The sequence below is a fragment of the Mus caroli genome, unplaced genomic scaffold (assembly GCF_978045245.1).
Source record: "Mus caroli unplaced genomic scaffold, Mus_caroli_1 scaffold_11, whole genome shotgun sequence".
NCBI lineage: Eukaryota > Metazoa > Chordata > Mammalia > Rodentia > Muridae > Mus > Mus caroli.
This window is the reverse complement of record NW_028227266.1, coordinates 32144776-32170403: the sequence shown is the minus strand read 5'-3', so window position 1 is coordinate 32170403 and position 25628 is coordinate 32144776. Positions and strand designations below refer to the sequence as shown.

General features: G+C 48.5%; 1 protein-coding gene and 1 pseudogene across 7 annotated transcripts in view; one reads left to right on the top strand and one right to left on the bottom strand.

Moving 5' to 3' along the window:
- The window catches only part of Kirrel3 (kirre like nephrin family adhesion molecule 3), a 573977-nt gene that overhangs the window by 739 nt on the left and 547610 nt on the right, over positions 1–25628 (bottom strand). For 3 of the 7 annotated variants that reach the window (XM_029481204.2, XM_085844508.1, XM_085844509.1), the window contains exons 9-17: positions 21507–21655; positions 19585–19712; positions 18204–18330; positions 14582–14682; positions 11197–11395; positions 9678–9713; positions 6351–6533; positions 4965–5074; positions 515–601 (exon numbers count right to left, since the gene is read on the bottom strand). In XM_029481204.2, coding sequence (XP_029337064.1) covers positions 515–601; positions 4965–5074; positions 6351–6533; positions 9678–9713; positions 11197–11395; positions 14582–14682; positions 18204–18330; positions 19585–19712; positions 21507–21655 — 1120 coding nt within the window. Of the gene's footprint in view, positions 1–514; positions 602–3987; positions 4520–4964; positions 5075–6350; positions 6534–9677; positions 9714–11196; positions 11396–14581; positions 14683–18203; positions 18331–19584; positions 19713–21506; positions 21656–25628 lie in introns of those variants that run through there. The other 4 variants (XM_085844511.1, XM_085844512.1, XM_085844510.1 and 1 more) reach the window with 4 other exon arrangements.
- LOC110301220 (regulator of cell cycle RGCC pseudogene) lies at positions 23202–24098 on the top strand (annotated as a pseudogene).

Below are 25628 nucleotides of genomic sequence, written 5' to 3'. Positions count from 1 at the left end.
AGCCTTCACTGTCTGTGGCAGGGGGCCAGGCTGACCAAACTTTGCACGGGGGGAGGAAAGGAGGGAGGGGAGGATTGGGGAGGAAGGGTACTGACCAGGATACAACAAGGGTTAGCATGGCACGGATGCTAGCAGACCCTAGCAGGTGCTCATTTGTCAGGAGGGAAGGTGATAGTGTTCTAGACCTGGTTTACATGAGGGGAAATGCAAGATCATTTGAAAAAACAGCTTTTAGTTGTCTTTGTGTATTTATCCAGAACATGAATACTGACTTCTAAAACCTATGTGTTACAAGACCTCAGGAGGGGAGAATTGTAGGAATTCATCCTTAAGTCAGTTTCTTAGTGTTGGAACAAGGAGAGCAGCTACTTTCAGTCCCTCCCCCTTAGACGGTGACACCTGTCCCCAAACTGGCCTTGAGCCCTTCCATTCTGCTGGCTGTGGGTCTTTGTTTATGTAAGGGATAGATGGGGCCATCATCTCTGTAGTCCGGACCCACAGCAGCTGCTCTTACCTTCAGGTTCTGAAACTCCTTCTCCTCTTCTTTGAGGACCTCCAGCTGTTTCAGCACCGAGTCTTGTTGGAATTCACCCCGGTCCATCTACAATCCAAAAACGGCTACTCAGTGCCAAGAAGGAGAGCTCAAGTCCACCTCCTCCCAGGAGAAGATGAAGAAATGAGCTCCAAGGATGGCCATTTGTATCCCCTGCATGTCTTAGACTGCAGAAAGGTAGGTGAAACAGCTGGATACAGTTCCAGACCTCAGTAATATTCCTGAAACCCTCATGTCAGGGCATAGACAGGAGGTAGGGGTGGATGAAGCATCGGTATAACTGTGAGGCCATGTTTTCTTCCACTGGGCAGGGACATCTCCAGACTTCTCATGTGAATATTTGTTGAAAACTTCTGGCCAGGCCCTGCACTAAGGGCCCTGTATATACATAATAAGATGTAGTACAACAGCTCTGCTTACCTGGGAGATACGCTTGAGATAAGTAAGTACCCATAGAACATCAACACCAGCTATACAACAGGCTCTTTATGGCAGTCTTTTAAATCAGTGCTAGGATGTTGGAAGGAATCCCAGTGGAGATGCTGGCAACATCAGTGCTATGGATTGGATCTGAACTATCCCCCCAAAGGCCATGTGTTCAAGGCTTAGTATCCCCATGATGTGGCACTATTAGGAGGTAGCGCTTAGTAGAAGAGAGTGAGGTCACTGGAGGTGTCCCCTAGAAGAGGCTACTGGAACCAGGCCCCCTCTTGTCTCTTCTTGCTTCCTTGGCCAGCATAAGATAGTCTTCTCTGCTGCATGCTTTTGTAGTGATATTCTGCCTTGATGCAGGTCTAAAGGCATCAGGGCCACATGAACATGAACTGAAAACATGGGCCAAATCTCTCTCTCTCTCTCTCTCTCTCTCTCTCTCTCTCTCTCTCTCTCTCTGTGTGTGTGTGTGTGTGTGTGTGTGTGCATGCGCGCACATGTACTCTGTATATGCAAGTCACAGTGTGGACATCAAATGACAATTTTTTAGGTGTTAGTTCTCTCATTGCCCTGGGGTTCTGGGTTCAGACTCAGGTGGTCTGCCTTGAGCGTCACTGGCTTTTGCTCATGAGTCATCTTAGCTACGCTGGCCTTGTTGTTGCTGCTTTGAGACAGGGATTCACTTTGTAGCTCAAGTTGAAGTTGACATGTGGCAAATTTCCTGCTTCAGCTTCCTGAGTCCTGGGATTGGAGGTATGAGCCACTATGCCTTTCCCCCTCCTTTTTGTGTGTGTTGTGTATATAGTTCTGTGTAAAACAGTTCTGTGTATGTAGGTCAGAGGTTAACACTGAGTATCTTAGTTTTTGAGGCAGGGTTGCTAACTGAGCCCAGAGCTCACCAGTATAGCTTGGCTGGCTGGTCAGTGAGCACACGAGATCCTCCTGTCTCCACCTCCCCAAGACTTTGATTGCTGGTGTTTGCTTTTTTTCACATGAGTTCTGAGAAAACTGAACTCAGGTCCTCATGTTTGTGTGTCAAAACACCATATGGACTGGGCCATCCCCCAGCCCTGATTTTCTCAGTGTTCTGTCATAGCAACAGAAAGCCTACTAGCAAAATAGGTCACCCCTCTTCCTCACAGCAGTGACTCAAATGAACTGGAAAACTGTCTTCCTTGACAAGTGCCAAACAGCCTTGGGGGAAAGATCCTGCTCCCTTCCAATCCCTGGCACACCTTGGTTTTAGGACCTTGCATACCGTGGTCACTGACCGACACGCTTCTGGCCAAAGTGAGTACAGTGATCGGTATTTGTGTTGGAATGAGCAGCTGAACTCCAAATAGCCGAGTAATGAGGTGTAAGACCAGGACAAAGCTTCCACAGTGCATGGTGGATGTATAAAGTGACCAGGAACCACAGGGATGCTATCCCCGGACACAAGTTGCCTCACTCCTGCAGGGCCACTCCTGGCTCAGGTTCCCACTCAGCTTGTTGAGCAGGGTGTTTTGTTTGTCTCTTGCATCTCAGTCTTGTGGGCCAGCGTGCCTCCTTCCTGTTATTTCCCCACTAATTGCATTACGTTTTTTTTCACTTTTCCAGTAAATGTACTGATTTCATCTAAATTATTATTGTTCTTTCCCACCAGATATAACGTCTAAGGCACTTCCCCTTGATGATGGAGTATTTCCCAGATCATTGGGTATAAAATCTCCCATTGTGGAGGAAGGGGATCCGTGAATATCTTCCCAAGGGACAGACTAGCTACAGAGTCTCAGCAAGTCCCTTCTGTCAAATTATCCCTTCTGCTCTGCCCCAAATTCTCAGGAACACCTGCCCTCTTCCTGAGGGCGTGGCTTTGAGACAAAAGGAAGACCTCCTTGGGAGAGAACTAAAGAGCCTATCAGGGATGAGGGGTGGACCTGATGAAGCTTAATTAGCTTATTCCTTCTCAGATGTGGGATGTGGTTTCCATCCTGTGTGAAGGAATGCTCTGTCAGGTACTGTGTCAGGGAGGCTCCAGGGAAAGATGCATGACCTTTGCCCTAGAGAAGCTCTGGGGTATCCAGAGAGGCTCCCTGGTCCAGCAGCAGGCTGTCAAAGAGGCTCAAGGGGAATGCAGCAAAAACTAAAGCAAAAACGCTGCACAGCTTGCCAGTGTGTGAGGAGGGGGCAGGCTGAGAACTTCTTGGAGAGGATGACGTTTGAACCAGTTCTTAGTGCAGGGTATGAAATTTATCAGAGAAGTCAACAGGGAGAAAGACCGTGGGTCTTTGATGTATAAAGGACTCTAAACCAGGGATCACCAGTACTTAGTGTGTCTGGAAAGCCACACTATGTCTGGCTGGAAGATGGAACTAGAAAGATTGGCAGGTGCCTTGAGGCAAAGGGCCCGATGACATGTTGGGTAGCTGAACTTCATCGAGCAGATATGGAAGCAACTGTGGGACTTCAGCAGATTGTCACAGGACCAGATTTACATTTAAGAGTCTCATTCATTAGTTCAGGCTGGCCTCAGGGTCATAGAGATAGTACTGTTTCTGCCTCCTGAGCGATGGAGTTATAGGCTGGGCCGCCAGATTTGTGTTTTAGAATGATACTTTTTTCAGGGCCATGGAAGATGGATTGTGACAAGTGCCCAAAGCCAAGTCCTAATTGGGGTGGGGGGGGAGAAGGAGGGAGTGTTGCTGCAGTGGTTCAGGGGGCAAAGCCCAAAATAAGGCAGTGACTATGGAGGAGAGGTGTGGAACACCTTGTTGAGACATATTTTGGAAGCAGAATTGACAGACTCTGAAAATCAATTGACTAGAGAAAGTATAACAGAGAGAAAAGTCAGTTCCACTCATGAAACCTTGAGCCTCTGCCAGGGATGAAGAAGGCAGCAGTTGCTCCCCATCTAGTGGGTGAATTTAGAGCAGCACAACAGTAAACAATCCCTGGGCTCTTGCAGGCAGGCCTCTGCATTCCTAGATTCTGCACAGCCGATTCAGCCAACCACGGATCAAAAAATATTTAGGGAAAATTGCCTGTATCAAACGTGCATATTTTACTCGTCATTAATCCTTAAGCAATATGGTACAGTAATTGTTTACACAGCACTTACATTACACTTCATAAGTAGAGATGATTTATGAATATGAGAGGAAGCAGGTAGCATCTGTATAAATGTTATATAGCATTTTATACTTGTACACATTCAGATTTGGGTATCTGGGAATTATAGGACAGAACTCTGCACATATGTCGAGAGAAAACTCTACTGTATCCCGTGTGTACTCAGGTTGTTACCCTATAATCCTGATGATGGCTCTGTGTATTACTGTGTTCATGTCCATTTCATAGATGGGGTCACTGGGGCTCAGAGAAGCCCTTGTCCTTTATTCCTTGCTCTCTTGTCACTGTTCCCAGATAATGCCACCACGATATAATGTGTTCTGCGAGCTTCCGGCATAGTTGACTAGACTTCTGCCTGGACAGTTGGGAGGATTCTGGTTCTTGCAGAGAGGATCAGGAAGAGGCGGTGCCTGTTTGATGTTGCTGGAGAAGTTTTGCATTTTCTTTTGGTGGATATCCAGTTCCCAAGAAGAAACCAGGGTTTCTGGCAGATGTGTGTGTGTGTGTGTGTGTGTGTGTGTGTGTGTGTGTGTGTGTGTGTGAAGGGGGAAGAGGAGAAAAAAATGCATCAAATATCTATATCATGCCTCTCCCCATGTGAGTCTGTACACAGCCACACATGTGAATTCAAGCATAGGTTCTTCCCTTACTCAGTGGTCAGGATCCAGGTCAAGTGTTGCATCAAAGATGTGTTTGAATCTCCCCCATCATGTCACAGATGCACAAATAAATGCTCATGGCTGAGTGCATGCCCAGCTTACTTTGGGGGCAGAAGGGGTTTGCCTGGATGTGCTGCCTGTCAGCAGTATGGAGAGCATTGGGAAGTCTGTGTGCTCAGGATGGAGTGGGGCATAGGCTGTGCTCTTACCATCAGCTGCTTTATGGTGGTGTGGTCCTCAGCCTCCCGGCCAGAAGATGGCTCCTTGTGCACAATTTCCACTCGAATATCATTTTTGGCTGATACAACACCTTTGAGATCTGGACATAAGATAGGAAAGTGTAGACAAAGAATTCAGTCCTCATCCTTAGGCAAGGCATATCAACTGCCCCACAACCCCCTGCTGCCACCCTTATTCCCCCTGATCCCCGCTCCATCTCAGGATTTAACCTCCCCTCAGACTCTGAAATGTCAGTTTTGCAGGCCCCCACCCATAGAACTTCTGTAGAGATCAACTGTTGGCTGGAAGGGCCTCAAAGACTGGTCGTGCAGGCCATCTAGCTTCTGCAGCATGGCCTGTGGTTAGAGAGGTTGTCCTCATCCATCCCTCTACCTCATCTGACTAGGATCTGTCACCCTGAGTCCCTTCTCACTTTGAGAAGTCTTCTCTGTCTGTTGCTGCCTGGATTTGAGCTCTCCAGTTATAGGGCCACAAATCTTAATATTAAAAAGACCTTAAGGTCTTTCAGCCAATCCAGAGTACACAGAGGTCTAGCCACCCTGAACTAGAGGAGCAGCCTGTTGGACAAATCTTGTTGAAATATGCTCCCTTGTCAGATCCGAGGAAAGGCAGCAAGGGAGGTTTCAAGGCTATTGTGTTGGATAGTCACAAGGTGGTAAGGTTGCTCAGCTGGGAATGGAGGATATATGAGGGGGATCAGCAGCTTTCTCTAACAAGTGAAGGATGCGAGGTGATCATAGCTTGTCCTGGTGACTCAGTGTATTCTGATCCTAGAAGCTCAGAGGTGGTTGGGGTGATAAAAGCTATACCACCCAAGCCTCTAATATCACCAGTAAGGAAATGGAGGCTATAAATAGATGTGACATGCCCAGGGCACTTCCTCTGTTTTCAACTCATCTCTGCCATCCTACCTCTCCCTTACTCCAAAGCTGAGCCCAGCACAGAGGTCCCATGTCCATATGCTCTTTAAGAGTGTCCTGACCCCTTAGAACTGTATTGCTAAAGATAAAAAACCTTGAAAAGCCCGTCCAGGGCAATTCTTCACATGCTTTTGTGCCCTGTGTGGGTGGCTTGCTTTTCAGGTTAAGCTAGCAGTCTTTGCAGAGCAAGGAGGGTCAAGCCACCCTGTTTCCTCTGAGGTTTTCTATACACTCCAAATAACAGTGCTGTGTGTCCAACCCAAAGTGCTAGTGGACTGTCCTGCTACTTGGAGGCCAGTTGAGTTCGGGTCAGCCTCAGTAGGGTTCCCACTTGCTGCCAGACACCCTCCAGGTGCATAACAGTACACCATACCCATCCCTGCCCCAGGAGCTCACAACATTGTTGTGGCCCTTGTTCTTTGTACTCCTGCTTACTTGCTCTCCTGGGCAGTCTAAGCCTGGCCTTTTTCTCTGTCCCCCTCCCTGAGATCCCGGGTCTCCCTCCCGTACTTCTCTGGGAACGGGCACAGCAGAAGGCCACAATGGTTGCCATTAGGACGAGGAAGGCCACGCCAGCTCCTACGGCCACCCCGATGATGACGGCCATTGGTACAGACTCTGCGGGAAAGAAACAGACAAGGCTGATGAGGGAAGGAGAAAACTACTGTCCTGCTAGGGCCCCACCCAGTCCCCCAGGTGCAGCCCCTGCCAAGCTGGGGCCAGACCATGCCATGTGGGACTTTCCTGGGCATGCCTCGGTGGGCCTGGGCAGGCACAGACAGTTCAATAGGGGGTTAGCTCTGGATAGGATTGTTGAGCCTGGGTAGGGGATATAAGGTAGGTGGAGAGTAGGGAGGAGCCAGGGGAAAGGGGTAGATGCTAGAACAGGGTAGAGAGCCAGGGAGAGGAAAACTGGAGATGCAGGACGAGGCTGGCCTAATTTAGCTCTCTTCAGCATTCAGGGAGGGATTTATAATGCATGTAGTGGTTAGTGAGTCATAAGTCCATGGCTTTCCTTTGACAACAACAACAACGACAACAACAAAGGCAATGGCTCCTGTCTCCTTACTTCCCTTTCTGTGGAACAAGGTGGGTACATAGAGACAACTCAGGGCTTTCAGCTCTGAGGCAACTTCCTCCTCTGGCCTGCTGGGAATCAGGACCTACTGTGCTCCACACATATCCAAGCCTTGGGACCAGGGGAGTTCCATCACAGCTTCCTTGCTACCACAATGCTCAGGAGAAAAGGTCCTTTCTTTTTTCTTGACCTCCATACCCTTCTCCTTCAAGGCCAGCCCTTCAACATCCACCATCTGCTTCCATCCCAAAAGGTACAGAACTGTCACCCTGGCGCATTCCCCAGTCTGCCTCTGGTCCTTGCCAAATGTGCAGGAATAGCAGGTAGTGCTGGGGGCAGGGAGTGGGGGTGGGGGACAGGGAGAATGCCTTTCTGTAAAGCAGATGGATGCACATAGGTCCTGAGAACATGACTTTAGGCCCTGAGTAGTCTATCTGTAGCTCTGAACAGCTCTTAGAAATTCCGAGGAAGGGTGAAACTGGATTATAATGAACCCAAGCCGCTCATTTGGGAAGGACACTGAAGCCCAAAGGTATCAGTGACTTGTTCATGGACATGTGTGTGCCTCCTCTGTGTGAACAAGGTCAATCCAGGTCTCCTCACCCTCCTCCCAACTCCAGCCCACTAATCTCTGTGTCACATGGTATTCTCCGGACTGCTGCCCGGTTGTGTCCCTTGCCCTATCACACCCTCTGAACATCTTACCCTATGTTTCCTTGTCTCTTGTCTGTAAAATGGAGTAGTACTAGTGTGCCTTTAGAGGTCTTTAAGGACTTTAGGTAGAAGAGTGAGAGGAAATGTCTTGGAGCAGAGCCAAGGGCCCAGCCTCCTTTAAATGTTTGTTTCAGTTCTTTTGTGGGAGGACAGTAGCAGACAGTAGCCTTAACCGAGAGGAAATTCCTCTGAATGTCTGAGCTCCTTCCCCACCCACATTCATCAGTGCAGCTTGGATGACCCGCAGAAGGCGAGGCATTCTGGAGCTCTGGTTAGAATATCACTGTTCTTCTTTTGATGTTTTGGAAATGAAACTCAGGGCTTCATGAATACTGAGTGCTCTGCTCCCTGACCCCTGCTTACTAAATAGAAGGAAACACTGACCCCCAAGCTGTTGCTGTGAGGTAGGGGGCACCTATTCGACAGGCCTGGTGTCACAGTACCCCAGAATTCACACACGAACTCTCTCTTGTTACCTACCTATTAGTGGCCACGACCTACAGAGGTGACAGGAGGTGACCAAGAGGAAGTAAGGATGGCAAAATCCCAAGGACAGAAAGGGTTGAACTCAGAAATCAGGACTGGGAAAGAGAGATCTCAGCCAAGCTGGCTTTGGCAAACAGGTGTTCCTAGTTAAACCTCATTAGTCCTGCGGTTTGGATTTCTTTATTTTGTGTTTGCTCTAGCACTTGTGGGATTCCTAGTGAGTTTCCTAAGGAAAACTCAGGGATATCCCTTCTCCTCTCAGAGCCAAGGCATTCTCTCTTAACATCCCCAGGCCTCAACGTTCCACCCATAACCCCGGGGAGCTGAGGCAGCAGAAGTATGGCTACTGCTGGCTTGGCTCCTCCAAATCCACATTTTCTTGCACTGTTAATAGCAGGGGGTGCGTGTATCTTGGGTAGGCAGGGGCAGAGGAGAAGGGCTCCTCGAAGGCTGGTGGCATCCCTTACTTTTCCTGGCCTCTTGGATTCTGACTTAGGTCACTTTGTCAGACCCTTTCTTTCTGAACATTCCTTTGAGAGGGACTGGGGAGGGATAGCCGTCCTTAGCTTCCTCTTCATCCCAAGAAGGGAGCTGGGCATGAGGGAGTCTTAGCTACCAGAGGTGGAAGGAATATGAACAAAGTGCCTCACAGGACCTGGACCTCTAGAGATCTGAAGATGTAGGTGGTAGATAATTGCGTGCTGCCTCTGGATAGACCACAAGGGCTCTGTGGGATGGTTGTAATCTAGATTGATGCTCTGAGCAGGGCATGTGTGTCCAAGGAGCGGGGGATGTAGACTCTACATATAGCTCATTAAAAGAGTGACGGAGGCCAGGAAACCAGTGTGGGCAGAGAACTGAGAGGACCCTCAGGCGTTGGCCAGCCCTGTGAAGTAGGATTCACCAAGTCCTGCTGTTCTCCTCTGGTGTCCTGCCTGGGCATTCAGAGGGAACAGTTGTCTAGATGGAACAAATCCACCCATGGAGTCTGATGAGCACTTTGCTATGGGAGCCCTGGAGGGCCAGTGTCCAGCAGTGTTGCTTGATGATGAGATGGTGCTTCCATGACGGGGACACGGGGAACAGGGGAGGCAGTGAGCCAGCAAGCATGGATGGAACAGGCCACAGGCCCCTGGGGAGCGATGTTGAGCTGGTGATGTGCTGAGGAGCAGAGTCAGGAAGGGCCTGGAAATAGAGGGAAGCTGGGGCGGGGATGGGAGCCAGGGCTTCTGAGGACAAAGGGTAGGAGGGGAGCAAGAGCTGCGTCCTGGAGAGGAAGGAGCCCCGGGCTGTAGTGTCAGGCAAGTGTTTAGGGTCTCTGGACGCCAGCTGCTGGGAGCCCCCTCCCACTGCTCTGACTGCACTGAACCTTTGACGCGGGGAGGACAGAGAACTTAGCAGCCTCCCTGCCCCCTTTTGAGCCCCTCCCCTACTAGCCGAGTCCCTCCCTCCAACCCGGGCAGTCTCATCGGCTCCTTCCGTACCTGCTTCCAGCCCGGCTCCCGACTTCATTTCCGAACCTGTTTGGAAATAAAGCAAGCGTCCACAGCCAGGGCCTGGCTGGCCAGGGTGGGGGTAGGACAGGGGATTGGTCACCTGGAAGGGTGAAGGGGGCGGGGTTCCCTTCTCTGTTATGTCTCTGGGACTGCTCCATTGATCCAGGATCCCCCCAACTGAACTTGAGTTCATTCAGCCTGGCATGGCCCTCCGGAGCAGAGGAAGGGATAGAGAGAAAAGCCAAACCTGGAGGGGAGGTTTGGGAGGGTGGAGGTAGGGTGGGAGTGGGACTACTAAAGGAGGGCACAAGGGTAAGGACATCAAGGGGGAAGACAAAGAGGGAGGATAGGCAACAGGGGACCAGGGAGGTTTGGATGATGTGTGGATGGTATTATGCAAATCATATGCAAAGCGTTATGCAAAGCAGCACCTATTAGGAAGAGGTGTTTAGATACGCTGAGACATTTGATCTGTAGGTGTGATCACCGGCCACCTCATTTATTGAGGCTTGGGGGGGGGGTGAGGGGGGGAGTGGAGGTGGGGTCTGGCTGGGACCACTTGCTGGGCTTCCAACCTCTGATCCAGAGGCCCAGGACACCCGTGAACCCCGTGGCTGGGAACTAGCTGGCAGAGGGAAGCTCTTTAGTCTGTTCTAGGACCTAGTGCTACTGACTATGTGCTCAGTGAACTTCTCTGGACTGGCTGTCATCTTTCTGGCACTCTCCATTTGGTAGTCTGAGCTGGAGAACTTTAAATGGAGACTGGAGATCTCTTGTTTGTTCTGAGAAAAGGGCTTGCTATGTTCCCCCAGGTTGTTCTTGAATGTGTGGGCTCAAATGATCCTGCTACCTCAGTCTATTGTGTAACTAAGAGTTCAGGCACATGCTACCATGTCTAGCATGAGACCAAGTTCTTAGCATCAGTAGTGAGGGCCATAGGCATATGGGGCCATAGTGATGGATTACAGAGAGGTAAGCTTCCTTCCTCTTTCTCCACCTCTCAAAATCCAGCTTCTCTGTACTCCAGTACTAATCAGAGTCTCCACTAGGGTACAGTGGTCCAGATGTCTCCTGGGGGTTGCAAGTGGTCTGAGCCCAGCCCCCATTCCCTCACATAAGCATTGCTACTCTTTAGCTTTAGCATTGGCTCATTCTTGGGACTTCTTCTGTTCTATCATGTTTGGGCTAATTCCTCAGCATGTATGTCCAAGCGCAACCTAGCAAGGGCACTTGGGCTCAGAGCCCTCAGGGGAAGGCAGAATGTGTGGAAGCCAGGGTGTTTGACGCCATTGGGTGTTTATCACTGCCATCAGCCAAGCTCACTCTGTGGTCACCCTTTCCTGAGCAGTCCCAGAGGGCATCACTCGGAGTAGTCTTTGTTTCCTTGGTGGGGCCAGTGCCCCTGGCAGCAGAAGGTGAGGCTGCATTGCAGTGAGGAAGAGCGTGAGCCCTGACCTTAGATCTGGCCTGCAATTCTTGGTCCCCGGGGCACCCTGGCAGTCCTCACCTTGTTCCTTGAGTCGGATGATCTCTGTGTCAGAGCCGAAGCTGTTCCAGGCTGTACAGTTGTATATGGTCTGGAAGTCAGCACGCACAATGTTGCTAATGGTCAGTGTGGAGATGACTCCCTCCTCTGTGTTCACCGTCTCCACTGTGTAGCGCCCTGATGTCCCTGACTCCAGCACATTCTCCTTCCAGGACCAGGCCTGTGGGATTGTGCAGGATTAGGAGAGATCATACCTGGACCTTAATATCACCCCCAAGATATGGACATAATTAGGCCCATGTTCCCAATCACTGCCACATACCACCGACACAAACATGTATTTGCATACATATACCACACACTACAAACCTAAATACATGTCACAACTATAAACAACCCACACTAGCACATTATCATGCAGTAACATAGATCCTAGGTCAAACATATGGTCAGCATGTGCATACACTGATATGTTTGCATGCACATACCCCACACTAAAAACACACCCACACATGCACATTATAAAACACATCTAAGTACTCAACACCCATACACATATCAACATGTGCAAAAGCACATTATACATACACACTATACCACAAACTATGAAAATAAATACACATGAACAACACATTACACACTTGTATGGCATAAGCACGCATACTACAAACACTATACATACACACAACACAAACCATGCATTCAGAACTATTCATATGACATATCACATCACAATACACATGTGTGTATGTGCCACTGTTCACATAAATATAGTCACAACATAGAAACGTATGCCATACCATCTATGCATATCAACCATATCACATACCCACAGTACAAACATACATATGTTTATATATATACATTACAAACCATATACTACACACACATGTACTGTATATACATACACATATACATTCCATGACACCAAATAGCACATCAGAAATTGAATTCCACCAGCATGCAAAAATAAATATGTCACAACACATACCATATCACATACAAGCAAGAACACATATCAATGCAGACGTATTTGTACATACCCTAACATATACACACCCACTATACATGTGCATCACACATACCATGTGCACATATGCATCACAATATATAGCACACTACACAGATACACACACACACACACACACACACATTGCATGTATACATATCCTATTGACCATGTACATGCATATCCATCCATATCTGAGGTTGGGGACACCTCAGAGGATATTTCCCTCCCTGAAGGGTACTCTATGTAGTTCTGCACTAGGAACATTTTGTAGGCAAGGAGGGAGCCTTTGTGGCAGCAATGTAACCCTCCACATGGCTACTTTTCTGGGCTTCCTTGCCAGTGCTCCTTGGTGCTGAGCCTTGGAGAGACAGAGAGACTTTAAAATTCTTGAACGAAGATTGTGACCAAGACAACGATGAACTGCTTATCCACCGTTTTCACCTCCCCCTGTTGACATCATGGTATTGGCCATCACACCTAGATTTGGAGACTTTCTTTTTTTTATGGGAATATGTTCAAAATGGTGTGCTCCATCATCTCCATTTCTTTGTTTATAGGGGTGACTTTACATGAGCTTTATCATGTCCACCATTTCTGTAATCTTGCTCTATGTTCAATGCCAGAAAGCACAAGTGAGGGCTTGGCTTTCTTCCCAGCTGTGGGGCTGTTTGTGGCATCCTTGGTTTTACTCACTAAGGCCAGCACCCTTCAATGCTGTGACAACCACAAAGGTCAGTAGACACTGCCGGATGCCTCTAGAGGACCTAGGGAGAGCTACTAGCCCAGAAATAAATAGCTATAAAGAAAAAGATGATGAAAAAAAGCTCTAGGGTGGTTGAGGGGGAATCTTTTACAATGGCCACAAGTTATAGTTACAGTTTTTAAAAAAAGTGAATGGGGAGACAGAGGTAAAAGTGACTATGTGCAATTATTTGCAATGTTGTGTGAATCTTTCAGACAGCAAATGAACCAGATGCCTGGGACAACATTTAACAGCAATAATCTTCTACCAATGTCTTAGTTTACCAGGCAGCATTGCTGGCACACATAGGCTCTTATTTGAGCAGTGCCCATCTGAGCTATAGCCTTCCAGCACTGTTATACTGCAGGCTGGCTTCTGGGCAGTCTTCTAGTAAGACCATCTGTCATGGTTTGAATGAGAATAGCTCCCATAGGTGCATATGTTTGAATACTTGATCTACACTGGTGGAACTGTTTGAGAAGGATTAGAAAGTGTGGCCTTGTTGGAGGAGGTGTGTCACTTGGGGTAGGCCTTCTGCTTGCATATCAAGATGTGGACTCTCAATTGTTTCTACCATTATGTGGTTGCTCTGCCATCATGGACATTATCTAACCCTCTGAGCTGCAAGCCTAATTAAATGCTTTCTTTTGTAAATGAACTTGGTCTTCTGGTTTCCCTACAGTGATACAAAGTAACTAAGACACCCTCATTGGGGCAGGGGATTACTAAAGTAACACTTGCCTTCAGAAGTGCTACACAATGCTCTCCTTTTCTTTGTTTTTATACTGGAGCAGCTACCAGTTTCAAATCCATGTGGGGTGGTGAGGGAGCATTGTGTTTAGAAAGATGGATTAGTGGGTTAGGTGTTTGCCACAGAAGCCGGTGTCCCCGAGTTAGATCTCTAAAATGTACATGACTGTGAAAGGAGAGAACTGATCTCACAGTTGTCCTCTGATCTCTCCTGCTGATCTCAGCACTCAGTCCACCTCCACATCCTACTCACACAATGATTAATACATTTAATTTTTTAAGTCTTTCTTAATAAAAGAAATGTAAACACCAAGGTGCAATGAAGGTGGGCTCGGGGTGGGAGTCCGGGGTTAGGTGGGCTGTGTCTGGTCTTCCCTGGAGGCTGTGAGGTTAGAGGAAGAAAGGATAATACAATGGCCATTTTAGAGGGGGCTTCTCCATATGGAAGGCACAGAGTACCTCCTGGACACCAGGAGGAGAAGAGGCAGAAGAGGATAATTCTGGGAGGCCCAGGGATTTCTGGCAGTAAACTGTACCCAGTTTACAATTTTATGACATTGGCTTTGAGCCCAGGAAAGAAAAGAAATGAGTTGTCCGTTCCTGCTGCTGTTTTCACTTGCCCTCTGCACACAGGGTGCCTAATTCAGTCTGAAACACCAGTGTTAGCACTTGGAGGCATGCATACTATCTCCAAGCTTGCCTGCTCTGAGGCAGGAGGCTGCCTCCTCTTAGCTCATCCTCAGGGTATACTATCTCAAGGCACAGCTAGGTATCATTTCATTCTAACGGAGGGGAAGGGAAGCTCCAAGGCTTGCACCAGTTTTTTTTTGGGGGGGGGGCACCCAAGTGTTGCTGGATGCTGGGGGTGGTACCTCACCACCTTCCCTCCCAGGAGCACTCACAATTCGGTCAGGCGGTGGTGTGCTCCGGATGAAGCACTTGATCTGGCCCTTCTCTCCATGGAGGGCATGCTGGGTCTGTGTGCTGGAGATGATGGGGGGTCCTGTTGGGAAGATGACATCATGTTGGGGATGCAGAAAGGGCAGAGCCCCAGCTGGCACCCTCTTTTGATGGGTTCAGAAGCGTGTTCACCAATCCAAGCATTCAGCAAACGTTTACAGAAGACCTGTGCATGCAAGGCAGAGTGCGAGGTAGAGGACCTGAAGATAAATTAGGCATTCCATCATAAACCTCTCCTGGGAACGCGAGTGAATGCATCCAAGACAGAATTCCCAGGATATATTAATAACATGAAAGGTGGTGAGTGTTCATGCCACAGGAGTGGTGCAGATAAAGACTAACTGGCTTCAGAGGAGAGAGAATAATTCTATCTGCAGATGAGGAGTGTTTTGCAAAGGAGATGGTGAGCTTGGGAAGGGAGTCGAGGCAACCACCAATATGAGAGAAGATTGCAAGCAGAGGGCATGGGAATGCCATCCAGCCTTGCTTCCTTGTTGGAATTCAAGCAATTTCTCAATTTTCCAGCAGAGGGCAAACTTGCCTAAGAAATTGGGTATCTGTTGGGCCAAGAAGGAAAGGAAAGTGGCGCTGTTCCTTCACCAAGGGTGGGAATTACCTTGCAAAAGGGATGTCTGGCTAGCTGAGCTCATAGCCTAATCCTATACAGGTCTGAGAAGATCCTCTAGCTTACTGTCTTGTTTTTCTCCACATACACAACCAGCCAGGCCAGTTGAAACCACAGCTCCAAACCTGACTCAGTATTATCCCAATCGGGGTGTGTGTGTGTGTGTGTGTGTGTGTGTGCAAGCCAAGGGACAGCACCTGGAGTGAAGCCTGTCTCACTGACACTTCCAGTTAACTGCCCTTTATCTCCACATAACTTGGGCTGGACTGGTTGAAGAATGAGGGAAGGGATGAAAACATTCTCGCATGGTCCCAGTCCCTGGGGTGATGGTTGGGATTTAGACCTCAGGAAAGATAGCTAAGAGGGAGAGATCCTGAGAAGAGGCAAAATTATGCTGGAAACAAAACAAAAATTGCCGCAAACATAATTGCTGTTTATTAACCACCTTAATTAAAACAGATTTGCATTTCTATGAGTGGTTCTCAGCCAAGGGGAAAAACAGGTATTGGGAGAGATGGCTTCTGAGTTCGGAATGGGAATAGCTCTGTCTGATGCACAGACATGGGAGACCTCAAGGTAAGAGCTTTGTCCACAGATGACTTTAGAGGTGGGCTGAAGCTGGCTTTTCTCCCCAGAGTTCCTCTACTCCAAGAAGCCGTTGGCTCTGAGCCACAGCAACTACATTCTGTGGCACCTGGGTGATGCTTTGCTTTGCAGCTGGGCTAAGTGATGATACCATAAAGAATCTTTTCCTTTCATTTCCCAGGAACTAGGAATCCCCAGGGGGTTCACGGGTCTCTAAAAGCTGTCAACAAATACATATACTTTTTTTTTTTTTTGGCTTCTTGAAAGAAAACCAAAAAAACTAGGATAAAGGAAAGCAGGCTCGGAGAACCAATGGGTAATTGGCAGCCATCTTCCCCTTCCTCCTGGTACCTGCTTTGATCCAGCTCAGATTATAGTGGTGCCAATTCATTTCCCAAGGCCACGGGTCTGGGTGTCACTCACAGGAGGAGGGCTGTGAGATGGGGGTGCTCTAGACGCCAGGGCCCCGGACTACCACCTCACCACCTCTCCACCCGTTCTCCAACTACAGGCAGGATAGACAGTTCCCAGCTCTCGTGGTGCCTGGCAGGTTCCTCCCTTTGAGTCATTTTATCTAGGCCCCAGTCGCACAGTGACTAGCAGAGAATAAGCAAGGGGCCGTTCCCTTCCTCCTGATGATTCCTTCAGCCGGTCTCTACCCAGCAGCCCAGGGAAGCCATGCAGGGTGTGGGGGAAAAATGGACGGAATAACTGTTGGCTGGATGCCAGAGCCTAGGCTGGAATGTGGGTCCTTCTGAGGTGTGTGTGTGTGTGTGTTTCCCAGGAGCAAAGGAAGATCCTCCTCCCCCCTCCCCCCGCAAAGTCTTTTTAAGTTCCCAATAAGAAATTCCTGAATGTCTTAAAGCTACAGTAAAAACGCCAGCCCCTCCCTCCTCTCCCCTAGACACAAGGATGCTCAGTTAGTAGCTCCAGGCAAGTGTGTGTCTGAGAGTCCCGAGCCTTGGAGGGAGGGGGGGGGGGTCACAGCTGACAACAGGCATGGCAGCTTGGCTCCTCAGCGCCCTCCCCAGAGCGGGCAGTGGGGAGGGTTGCCGATTTCACTGTGGCCTGGCGCGCTGAGCGGAGTGTCAGACACAGGCTCGGCAGGAAAAGGCTGCAGCCTCTGTTGCCATGGATATACCGAGGCGCGATCAGATGCTGTTATTTTTAGCCCTGCAGTGCCAATTTATTGGTGGCATCCTGGGGACACACAGGAAAGGCAGGAGGGCTTGGGAGTCTGGGTTCTGCCAGGGAGAGGTGACGTGTGAATGCTCTGCTGTCTGGTTAGCTGGAGTAGATTGACCATGTCTCTGCAGCAGTTGCCCTTCTGCAGAGAGAAGAGGAACCACCGGGCTGGAGCTGAGTAATGGGGACAGCGCAGGGATGCTGAAGAGACATCAAGCTGAGCTTGGTTTTTTTTCCACAAAGAAGGAGAAGAGATGAATTTGTCTGTGGGTGGCTTCCTGTGTTGAGATATAGTCACTTCGGATCATTTCCAGAATTTGCCTCACACCCTGCTCTCGGGCCAGGACCCTGAAGCCTCACACAGGACCTGAAGCTCAGGACTTTGATCTGAGGCAGCACACAGCAGTGCACGGTGGTGGTGGGGTTTAGGCCTTGGCGTTTCTCACTCCTATAAAAAGGCAACCCTGATTTCTGACCATAGCTCAAGTGTGCACTGTACCAGGATCTTGAAACTTCCATCTTGCTGCCAGACTTCTTGAGTCTGGCCTGAATTGGTTCTAGCTTTCTTATGGGCACCTTCATCTCAGCATCCAGGTCTGGTCTGACACTACCACCCCTCAGTGTTTCACAGGCGGTCGTAAATGAACTCCCACTCTGAGCGCACTTTCCTGCTGTGGCTACGTTCACTGTGTGTGAAAAGACATGCTCCCTGACCTCAGGAGGGCACTGTAGGCCTGGTCTCTGGGGAGGGTGACATGTCTCTCTGCCTGGGCAGCCCAAATATAACAGGAAGTGGGTGATCATGAGAAGTGAGAGGTGTGCCCTTAATCTCTCCATGGGCCTTGACAGGGGCCTTGGGTGACAAGGTAGATAAAGGAATGTGGTCACCCTCTGACCTCTGACCTCCTTTTCTTAGCCAGGATAAAATCCACCACCTCTCATACACGTCTACTGAGATCCGTTGGAAGGCACTGAAAAGGAGGAAAGAATCCACAAACTTACCAGTTTACCTTTACCTCCACAGACAGATAGAATGCTGTGTTAGGGGCAACCATGCCTAGAGTCAGTGACCTCCCCTTTGGGAACAACACCTGCTACCAAGATGCCTTGGGACTCTCCCCTCCTTCCAATTCCCCACTCCCATTTTGGTGTTTGAGTGGGGCTCTTACCATTGACAGTCAAGGTCACCTCTCTCTCCCCAGCTCCTACCCGGGGCACCACAGCCCGGCACACGTACTTCCCAGCATCCTCTTGGCGGACAGATTTGAGGGTTAGGGTCTTTTCATTGCTCAGGACCTAGGAAGAGGGAGAGGGATCAGATAGAGAGAGTAAGGGAAGGCTTTCTCTAACTGGAGTAGATTGCAGACGCAGACTCCAGCATCTCTTTAAACACCAAGGTGAAGTGAGAGCTAAGAGATAGATAGTGCCATTAAGGCTTTGAGAGGACACACACACACACACACACACACACACACACACACACACACACACGGAGACCTCCTTTCCAGAGATGCAGGTCTATGGGTGTAGTGCACTGTGGTGGCAGGAATGTGAGAGTCACTAACCAAGGATCCATGGCTTCTTCATATGGAGAGAAGGATGCTACTAGCTACCCTTCTGTCACCTCCCAGCTCCTCATGGGTGAATTTATCCCAAAAATGAATGTGGAGGGTCCTTGAATCTAGGTCTTCTGAGTCATTATTAGCATCCTCTTGGGAGATAACTGGAGGCGATGATATTAGCTAGTCTTGGACACTAGCTATTCCTGTCTCCAGCACTAAATACCTGTATGGTATTGGTCAGTTACTGACTGTCTCAAAGGCTCATCCATCTCAAGGGGGCAACGGCACCACCTGAACCCCAGCTGTAGCTGTAAGCACATAAAAGACTATCCAAAGGTTGGTTCCTTCTGCCTGACCACAAAACAGTGCTGAGATTAAAGGTAATGTTTTTGTTGACTTGTTTCTCCAGGGTAGAACTTCTTTTTGTCGCCCTGGCTGTTATGGAACTTAATTCTGCAGACCAAGCTGGCCACAAAGCTCTTCCTGCCTCTGTCTCTGAAGTGCTGGGATTAAAGGTGTGTGCCACCATCACCCAGAGACTAAGGGTAAGTTTATCTGGGGAAAGCTTAGAAATCTTTCTAGTGCTAGGGATAACTGTTCTATGCATAGTGTGTTCAGAGTGACACAGGGGGGCTGGAGAGATGGCTCAGTGGTTAAGAGCATGCACTGCTCTTCTGAAGGTCCTGTGTTCAAATCCCAGCAACCACATGGTGGCTCACAACCATCCATAATGACATCTGGTGCCCTTTTCTGGGGTGTCTGAAGGCAGCTACAGTGTACTTACATATAACTAATAACTAATAAATAAATCTTAAAAAAAAAAACAAAACCAGAGTGACACAGGTACAGGAGACTTTGAGTTCCTGTTCTTCTTTTTGGGACTCCTTGGATTACTATAGAGATTGTTTTCCCCAAACCCTCCTGCCTGCTCCACTATCTATGGCCCAATTTCTGCTGTAGGACCCTGGAGAGTGGCTTGAGGACTCACCACACCAGAACCTCGTTTCATCCACACGATGGTCAGAGATGGGTTGCCGATCCACGCACAGCTGAAGACAGCATCGGAGCCCAGATCTACCAGCAGGGACTGAGGCTCTGAGGTCATTCGAGGACCGACTGTGATGGGGAGGAAAGAGAGGATGGGCTTAGGAGGACTGGGGGGATCTGGGGAGCCTTTGCTCTAGTCTCCTCTCCATAAACACCACAAAGAGAGGCAGGAAGGTAGTTGAGTACTTAGCCACCTCAATCCACTTCAACCTCTATCACCTCAGTCAACACCTCAGTCAACCCACTCCGTTAAGTTTTGATTTTTCTGAGGCTAGCCTGAGGTACAGCAGTGGGACTCTGGAAGTGAGAATGAGATACCTTTTGTCCAGGCTCACCCTTTCTCGGGTCTACAAAGTAGGTGGTACCAGTCATAGGAAGAAGGCATTTAGGCCAATTTCTACCTCGATTTACCTTTTAATCCTTTCTTTTTAAAGTCCTTGTTTCATCTGGCTTCAAAAGGTTGAGGGAACCTCTTGCTCCAGAAATCTTGGGCATCAGGACCCTGACTTGAAATGACCTGGTTCACCATTCTAGGGATTTACAGAGTGTCTTCTTTTTTTTTTAATTTGGAATATTTTATTATTATAATTTTTCTCACTTCTCGAGAATTTCATCCATGTACGCAATGAAACACGATCATGTCTTGCACTCACTACCTTCCTTCATGCTCCTAATATGTCCCTCACATGCCCCCATGTTTCTCAATGTCTTCCTTTTAAAATTGCTTTAATAAACATGAAGTCAAATTAGTGTTTCCCGTGTGCGCAGAGGTATGCAGCTCTTACAGGATGTCTTCTATCCAAGACACCTCAGACCCCTTCTTCGCTTTCTAGAACTAGACTAGCTCTTGACCCCACCTCTGGCACCTCTACTCAGTGCGTGTGAGTCCTTGTCTAACCTAGTCCACCACCCTTGGCCTGTAGACCAAGCCTGTTCCATATAGTGGCTGGGTTACGGGGAGAGCTGTGCACGAAAGCCTTGGAGTGCTTCATTGAGAAGGCAACTAGAACTCATTGTCTAGACCCAGGAGATGGAGAGTAGTTTCAAGATGGGATGTAACAGGTAAGACAATATAGCTACTGAGTCTCTGTAGGACGTAAGGGTCAGGCAAATTCAACTTTGTGAAGGTGCTTTTAAAACGTTCACATACTAATGGTTTGTATGTGAACTAATTATATATATGGTTGTGATAAGCATCTCAGACTGGCTTTGAACTCACTAAGTAGCCCGGCCTGGCCTCAAACTCAAGGCAATCCTCCTGTTTTAGCCTTTTGAGTGCCTGGATTACAGGGCCTCTGTTTTTTGTTTTTTGTTTTTTACATCCATCTGGCTAGTCCTTAAAAGTAGGTTGACTTCATCTGTTGGGCCACTGGTGAGGAAAAGGAGCAGTGGGACAGTGGAGTGTGTATAGGTGATGGATTTAGTTATTGTCTGGCTTCAGTCCTCACCCTGATACTTACTCCCTGCATGCCCTTGAGAGTACATCTCCCTCATTTTGATAATGGGGAAATAAGATATACTTATGGACTGTACATGTGACCCCCTCAGATTTACATGCTGAAACCCCCATTGTGGATGCATTAGGAGGTAGGATCCTTGGGAGGAGACTGGGATCCATGGGCACCAGAATAGTAGTGCCGCTTCTTGATTCCTGCTGGTCAGCCCTCCCAGTCCTCAGTAACCGGTCACTGCACTATGAGATGGTGCCTCAAAGGGAGGAGTCAAGGATCTAGACAGGAGTGGTACTAGGAGATGCTGTAACACGCAACATGTACACTGTGTTTGTGTGATGAGTCTAGCTATAGTCTCAGCCACACACCACCCACTGCCTGATCCCAGGGTTCCCTGAGCCCCCACACTCACAGTAGACATCCACTGTGCGGCTGAGGTTGGTGCTGCCCAGGGTATTGGTCACTTCACAGGATACAGGCTCTGAGAAGTATGTGTAGTCCACCGTGGTCCTATACAGCTCCCCAGATGCCTCCTTGATGATGTGACCCCGTTTGGCCCACCTGCAATGGAGGTCAGAGGTCTATGGGAGGGTATCCCCTTGGAAGCTGGACCCACCAATCCCTCAAGAAAATGAGGAGATGAGTTTGTACCCACAAGGTGGTCATGCAGGTGATTGCCTTTGAGCCATGGTCGACAAGCAGTCAGAGGCACTTGACAAGTAGGTTATTTGGGGGGGGGGGGTGAGTGACCTGGCTGGCTATCCCATGGTGGCCAGGACATTTGATAATCCAACTCTCAGTCACCAGACAGCCTGGCCATACTGTCCGAGTTCTATCCTGGGCCTCAACATGGGCTATGTAGGAAAAGAAGGGAGGCCGAGTGTATGATGTCAGAAGTAAGAGCTAATGAAGCATGCCCTATTCATGCATGAATATAACACATATCAGTGTGCGGGGGGGGGGGGGGGCACACACACAGATAAAATAGGCTTCGAGAAGTTTGGTTTCCAGACCAAGTAATGTAGATTTTTGAATCTACACATTATGTCCTCACTCAGCAGCTCTTTTAGCTTCTGCCCCATCACAGGTCCCTCATCATGCCCCACCCCCATCCCTCTCTTCTTGTTGATCTTTTCAGCCTTCCTCCCAGGGTAGATTCTTGAGGCCACAGCTCCATTTGCCCTGGTTGGTTATGGACCAGTGGGTAGGAAATGTTGCTCATGAGCTAATTAGGACCGTTTTGAAAGGAAGAGACTAAAAAAGCTTTAGGCACCACTTGATCTTAACCCTGGAGTAGTGACTACAATATTGGGACAGACACTAGGTGACAGCCATGTGCACAAAGGGCAGGTGAGTGTGTGTGCATGTGGAAAAGTGCACATAATGTATTCACATATGCCCATGAGGCTTTTCATGTGTATGCAAGCATGAGTGTATGCATGTATGCCTATATGTACTTTATGAGGGTTTGCTTGTGTGCAAGTGAGTATGTGCCTATGTACTTATAGACATATGTGTATATGTGTACACGAGAGTATTTATATGTGTGGAAGTTTAAATATATGCATGTATATATATATGTGTGTGTGTGTACATGTATATGTGCCTGTAAGTGTAAGAATGTACATGTGTACATGAATATAAGTATTCATGTATACATGAATATAAGTGTGAATATGTGCTTATGTGTTCATATAAGGGGTTTGGGTTTGGATGTATGTAAGTGTATGTGCATGCATATACCCATCTGTACATGAATACTGGTGAATAAATATGTGGACATATGAATGCTCATATGTTCATGTACATATATGTATGTATGTGCATGTGAGGGTATGCATGTGTACGAGTGTGAGTGCATATGTGTATGTGTTTGTGTATCGAAGGTTTGTATGTGTGCAGGTGTGTGTGCATGTGTGTGTGCATGTGTATGTATATGTGCCTGCCTGTGTACGTTTAGATTACAGATTCTTAAGGGAAAAAGCATTTATAGCTCCTTGACTTAAATTTAAATTACTACATTCACTCTTGGAAACCATAAAACTTCTAACCAGGCTCCTGGGAATCTGCAGCTGTCTTGGGCTGTTTGTAAAGCTGGAGAGGGGCAGGTGAGTAGTTAGCGCTCAGGCTCGGCAAGGAGCAAGGCAGAAGCACCGGAGCAGACCGCAGTGCAGGCAGGCAGCCACTAGGGCCAACACCTCGCAGCATCTCTGCTACCCGTGTCACTGAGCAACTTCTCCATGAAGCCGCCCTCGGCGCAGAGCAGTCCCACGGCGGTCGCGGCCGCAGCCCCGGCCATGGATTCCGCGGCCGCTGCCGACCTGACCGACGTGCTGTGCGAGTTCGAGGCGGTGCTGGCCGACTTTGCGTCGCCCTTCCACGAGCGCCACTTCCACTATGAGGAGCACCTGGAGCGCATGAAGCGGCGCAGCAGCGCCAGCGTCAGCGACAGCAGCGGCTTCAGCGACTTGGAGAGTGCAGACTCAGTGTACAGGGACAGCTTCACCTTCAGTGATGAGAAGCTGAATTCTCCAACCAACTCCTCTCCAGCTCTCCTGCCCTCCTCTGTCACTCCTCGGAAAGCCAAATTAGGTGACACTAAAGAGCTCGAAGACTTCATTGCCCATCTGGACAGAACCTTAGCAAGTATGTGAAGCAAGGAGTTTGGGGTCCAGAAGGCTCTGAGGACCTGGCAAATTGGCTACTAGAATCTGCTGCAGGAGAGGGCAGAGCTGAGGCTCCTGCCCCCTGGCCATTCTTGGTTCACTATAACATTAGCCATTGGGCCCATCTCTGGGCAGTTCGGAGAGTGAAGCTGACTTTGTTTACCTACCTGCAGCATATTCAACAGAGGATCTATCTAATGTGTTTTTACTCCTTTAAACATAGCTCTTCTATAATTTAAAATGCTTTTATGGAAATATTTGTAATTACTTATATATAGTTGGAGGTCATAATAAGCTTTCCCATCATAATATATTTTTGTATACAAATAAAATTTAAACGGAGAAAAAAAAAAAAAGCTGGAGAGGCCTCTAGGTCCCACGGCTGGTCCATGTACTTGCCATCCTCTGACCACGGCAATGTCTCTTCCCTTCCTTTCTTCACTCCTGGGCCTCTCTTGGTCACACAGATTCTGTCTCCTCCATCTTTTCTCTAGCTCTTGGCTCAGTGCGTTTTGTCTAGCACCAAGAGAGACGGCCACTTCTCTGCATCCCAAGGAACACCTAGACTGGCTCCATGTGGTTATTATCTTGAATTAATATCGAGTAACTACTAAGAACACGATTAATAATAACAATTATAGTTTAACAACAGAGCAAGCCGTAGCTCCCCGAGAGCTTAAGGAGCTTCCCAACAAACCATTATGAGTTATTCATGAGTCGTTTCAATTCCTAACTTTAATTTAATGACCAGACTTAATAGTCAGGCATGGCCCCTGCCTGAGGTGGACTAATTCTGTTCCAGACACACAGCTGGGGATCGGTGTCCAGCCTCTCCTCCTTCAGCCCTGTTGAAGGGAGGGCTTATAAGTGGTGAGATACTGCAGCGAGGCTGATGAGGGGCTGATAGCTGAGAGGTGGGTGGGGAGAAGCTCAGGTAAGCCTTCTCTGCACTTGATGTTTAGAGCATGTAGCTTGGGCTTGACCTGTGTCTGTGCCCAAGGGTGCTGGTTCAGATAGGCAGGCTGTTTTTCTTTGGGGGGATCCTGGAGAAGATGGGAGCTTCTCCCCTTTCTTCCTGGGGCACTCACTGGGGAGCTTAGAGAGGGCCATGCTCACCAAGATCAGATTGTCAGAACATCAGGGGGCCCAGCAGGTCTGTAACCCAGAACTCCAGGATTTGTGGTTGTGCTTTCTAGGCCAGGTTGGCTTTTCTTTTTACCCAAAGAGGAAGAAATAGGATACAGCTTGCCATGGGAAGTGTCTGCCTCAGAAGAGATCTGAGCCAGCTCACCATGAGATTCCAAAGGAGGGAAGGCAGGAAGGAGGTGGGAGTTGCCTATAGGATTGGATTTTGGAGGGTTGAACCTAGGCCTTTTGGGAAGGTAACTCCCATCCCCCAACTCCCTTAGTGCTTTCTGCTCATATCTTGACTATCCAGTCTTTCTTCTCCCTTACTTCCTTCACACATTAAACAGATCTCTGAAGGCCCGTCAAGAAGCACATGATGTCCCTCAACAGAGGAATGGATACAGAAATTATGGTACATTTACACAATGGAGTACTACTCAGCTATTAAAAAGAATGAATTTATGAAATTCCTAGCCAAATGGATGGACCTGGAGGGCATCATCTTGAGTGAGGTAACACAACCACAAAGGAACTCACACAATATGTATTCACTGATAAGTGGATATTAGCCCAAAACTTAGGATACCCAAGATATAAGATACAATTTGCTAAACGCATGAAACTCAAGAAGAATGAAGACCAAAATGTGGACACTGTGCCCCTTCTTAGAATTGGGAACAAAACACCCAGGGAAGGAGTTACAGAGACAAAGTTCGGAGCTGTGATGAAAGGATGGACCA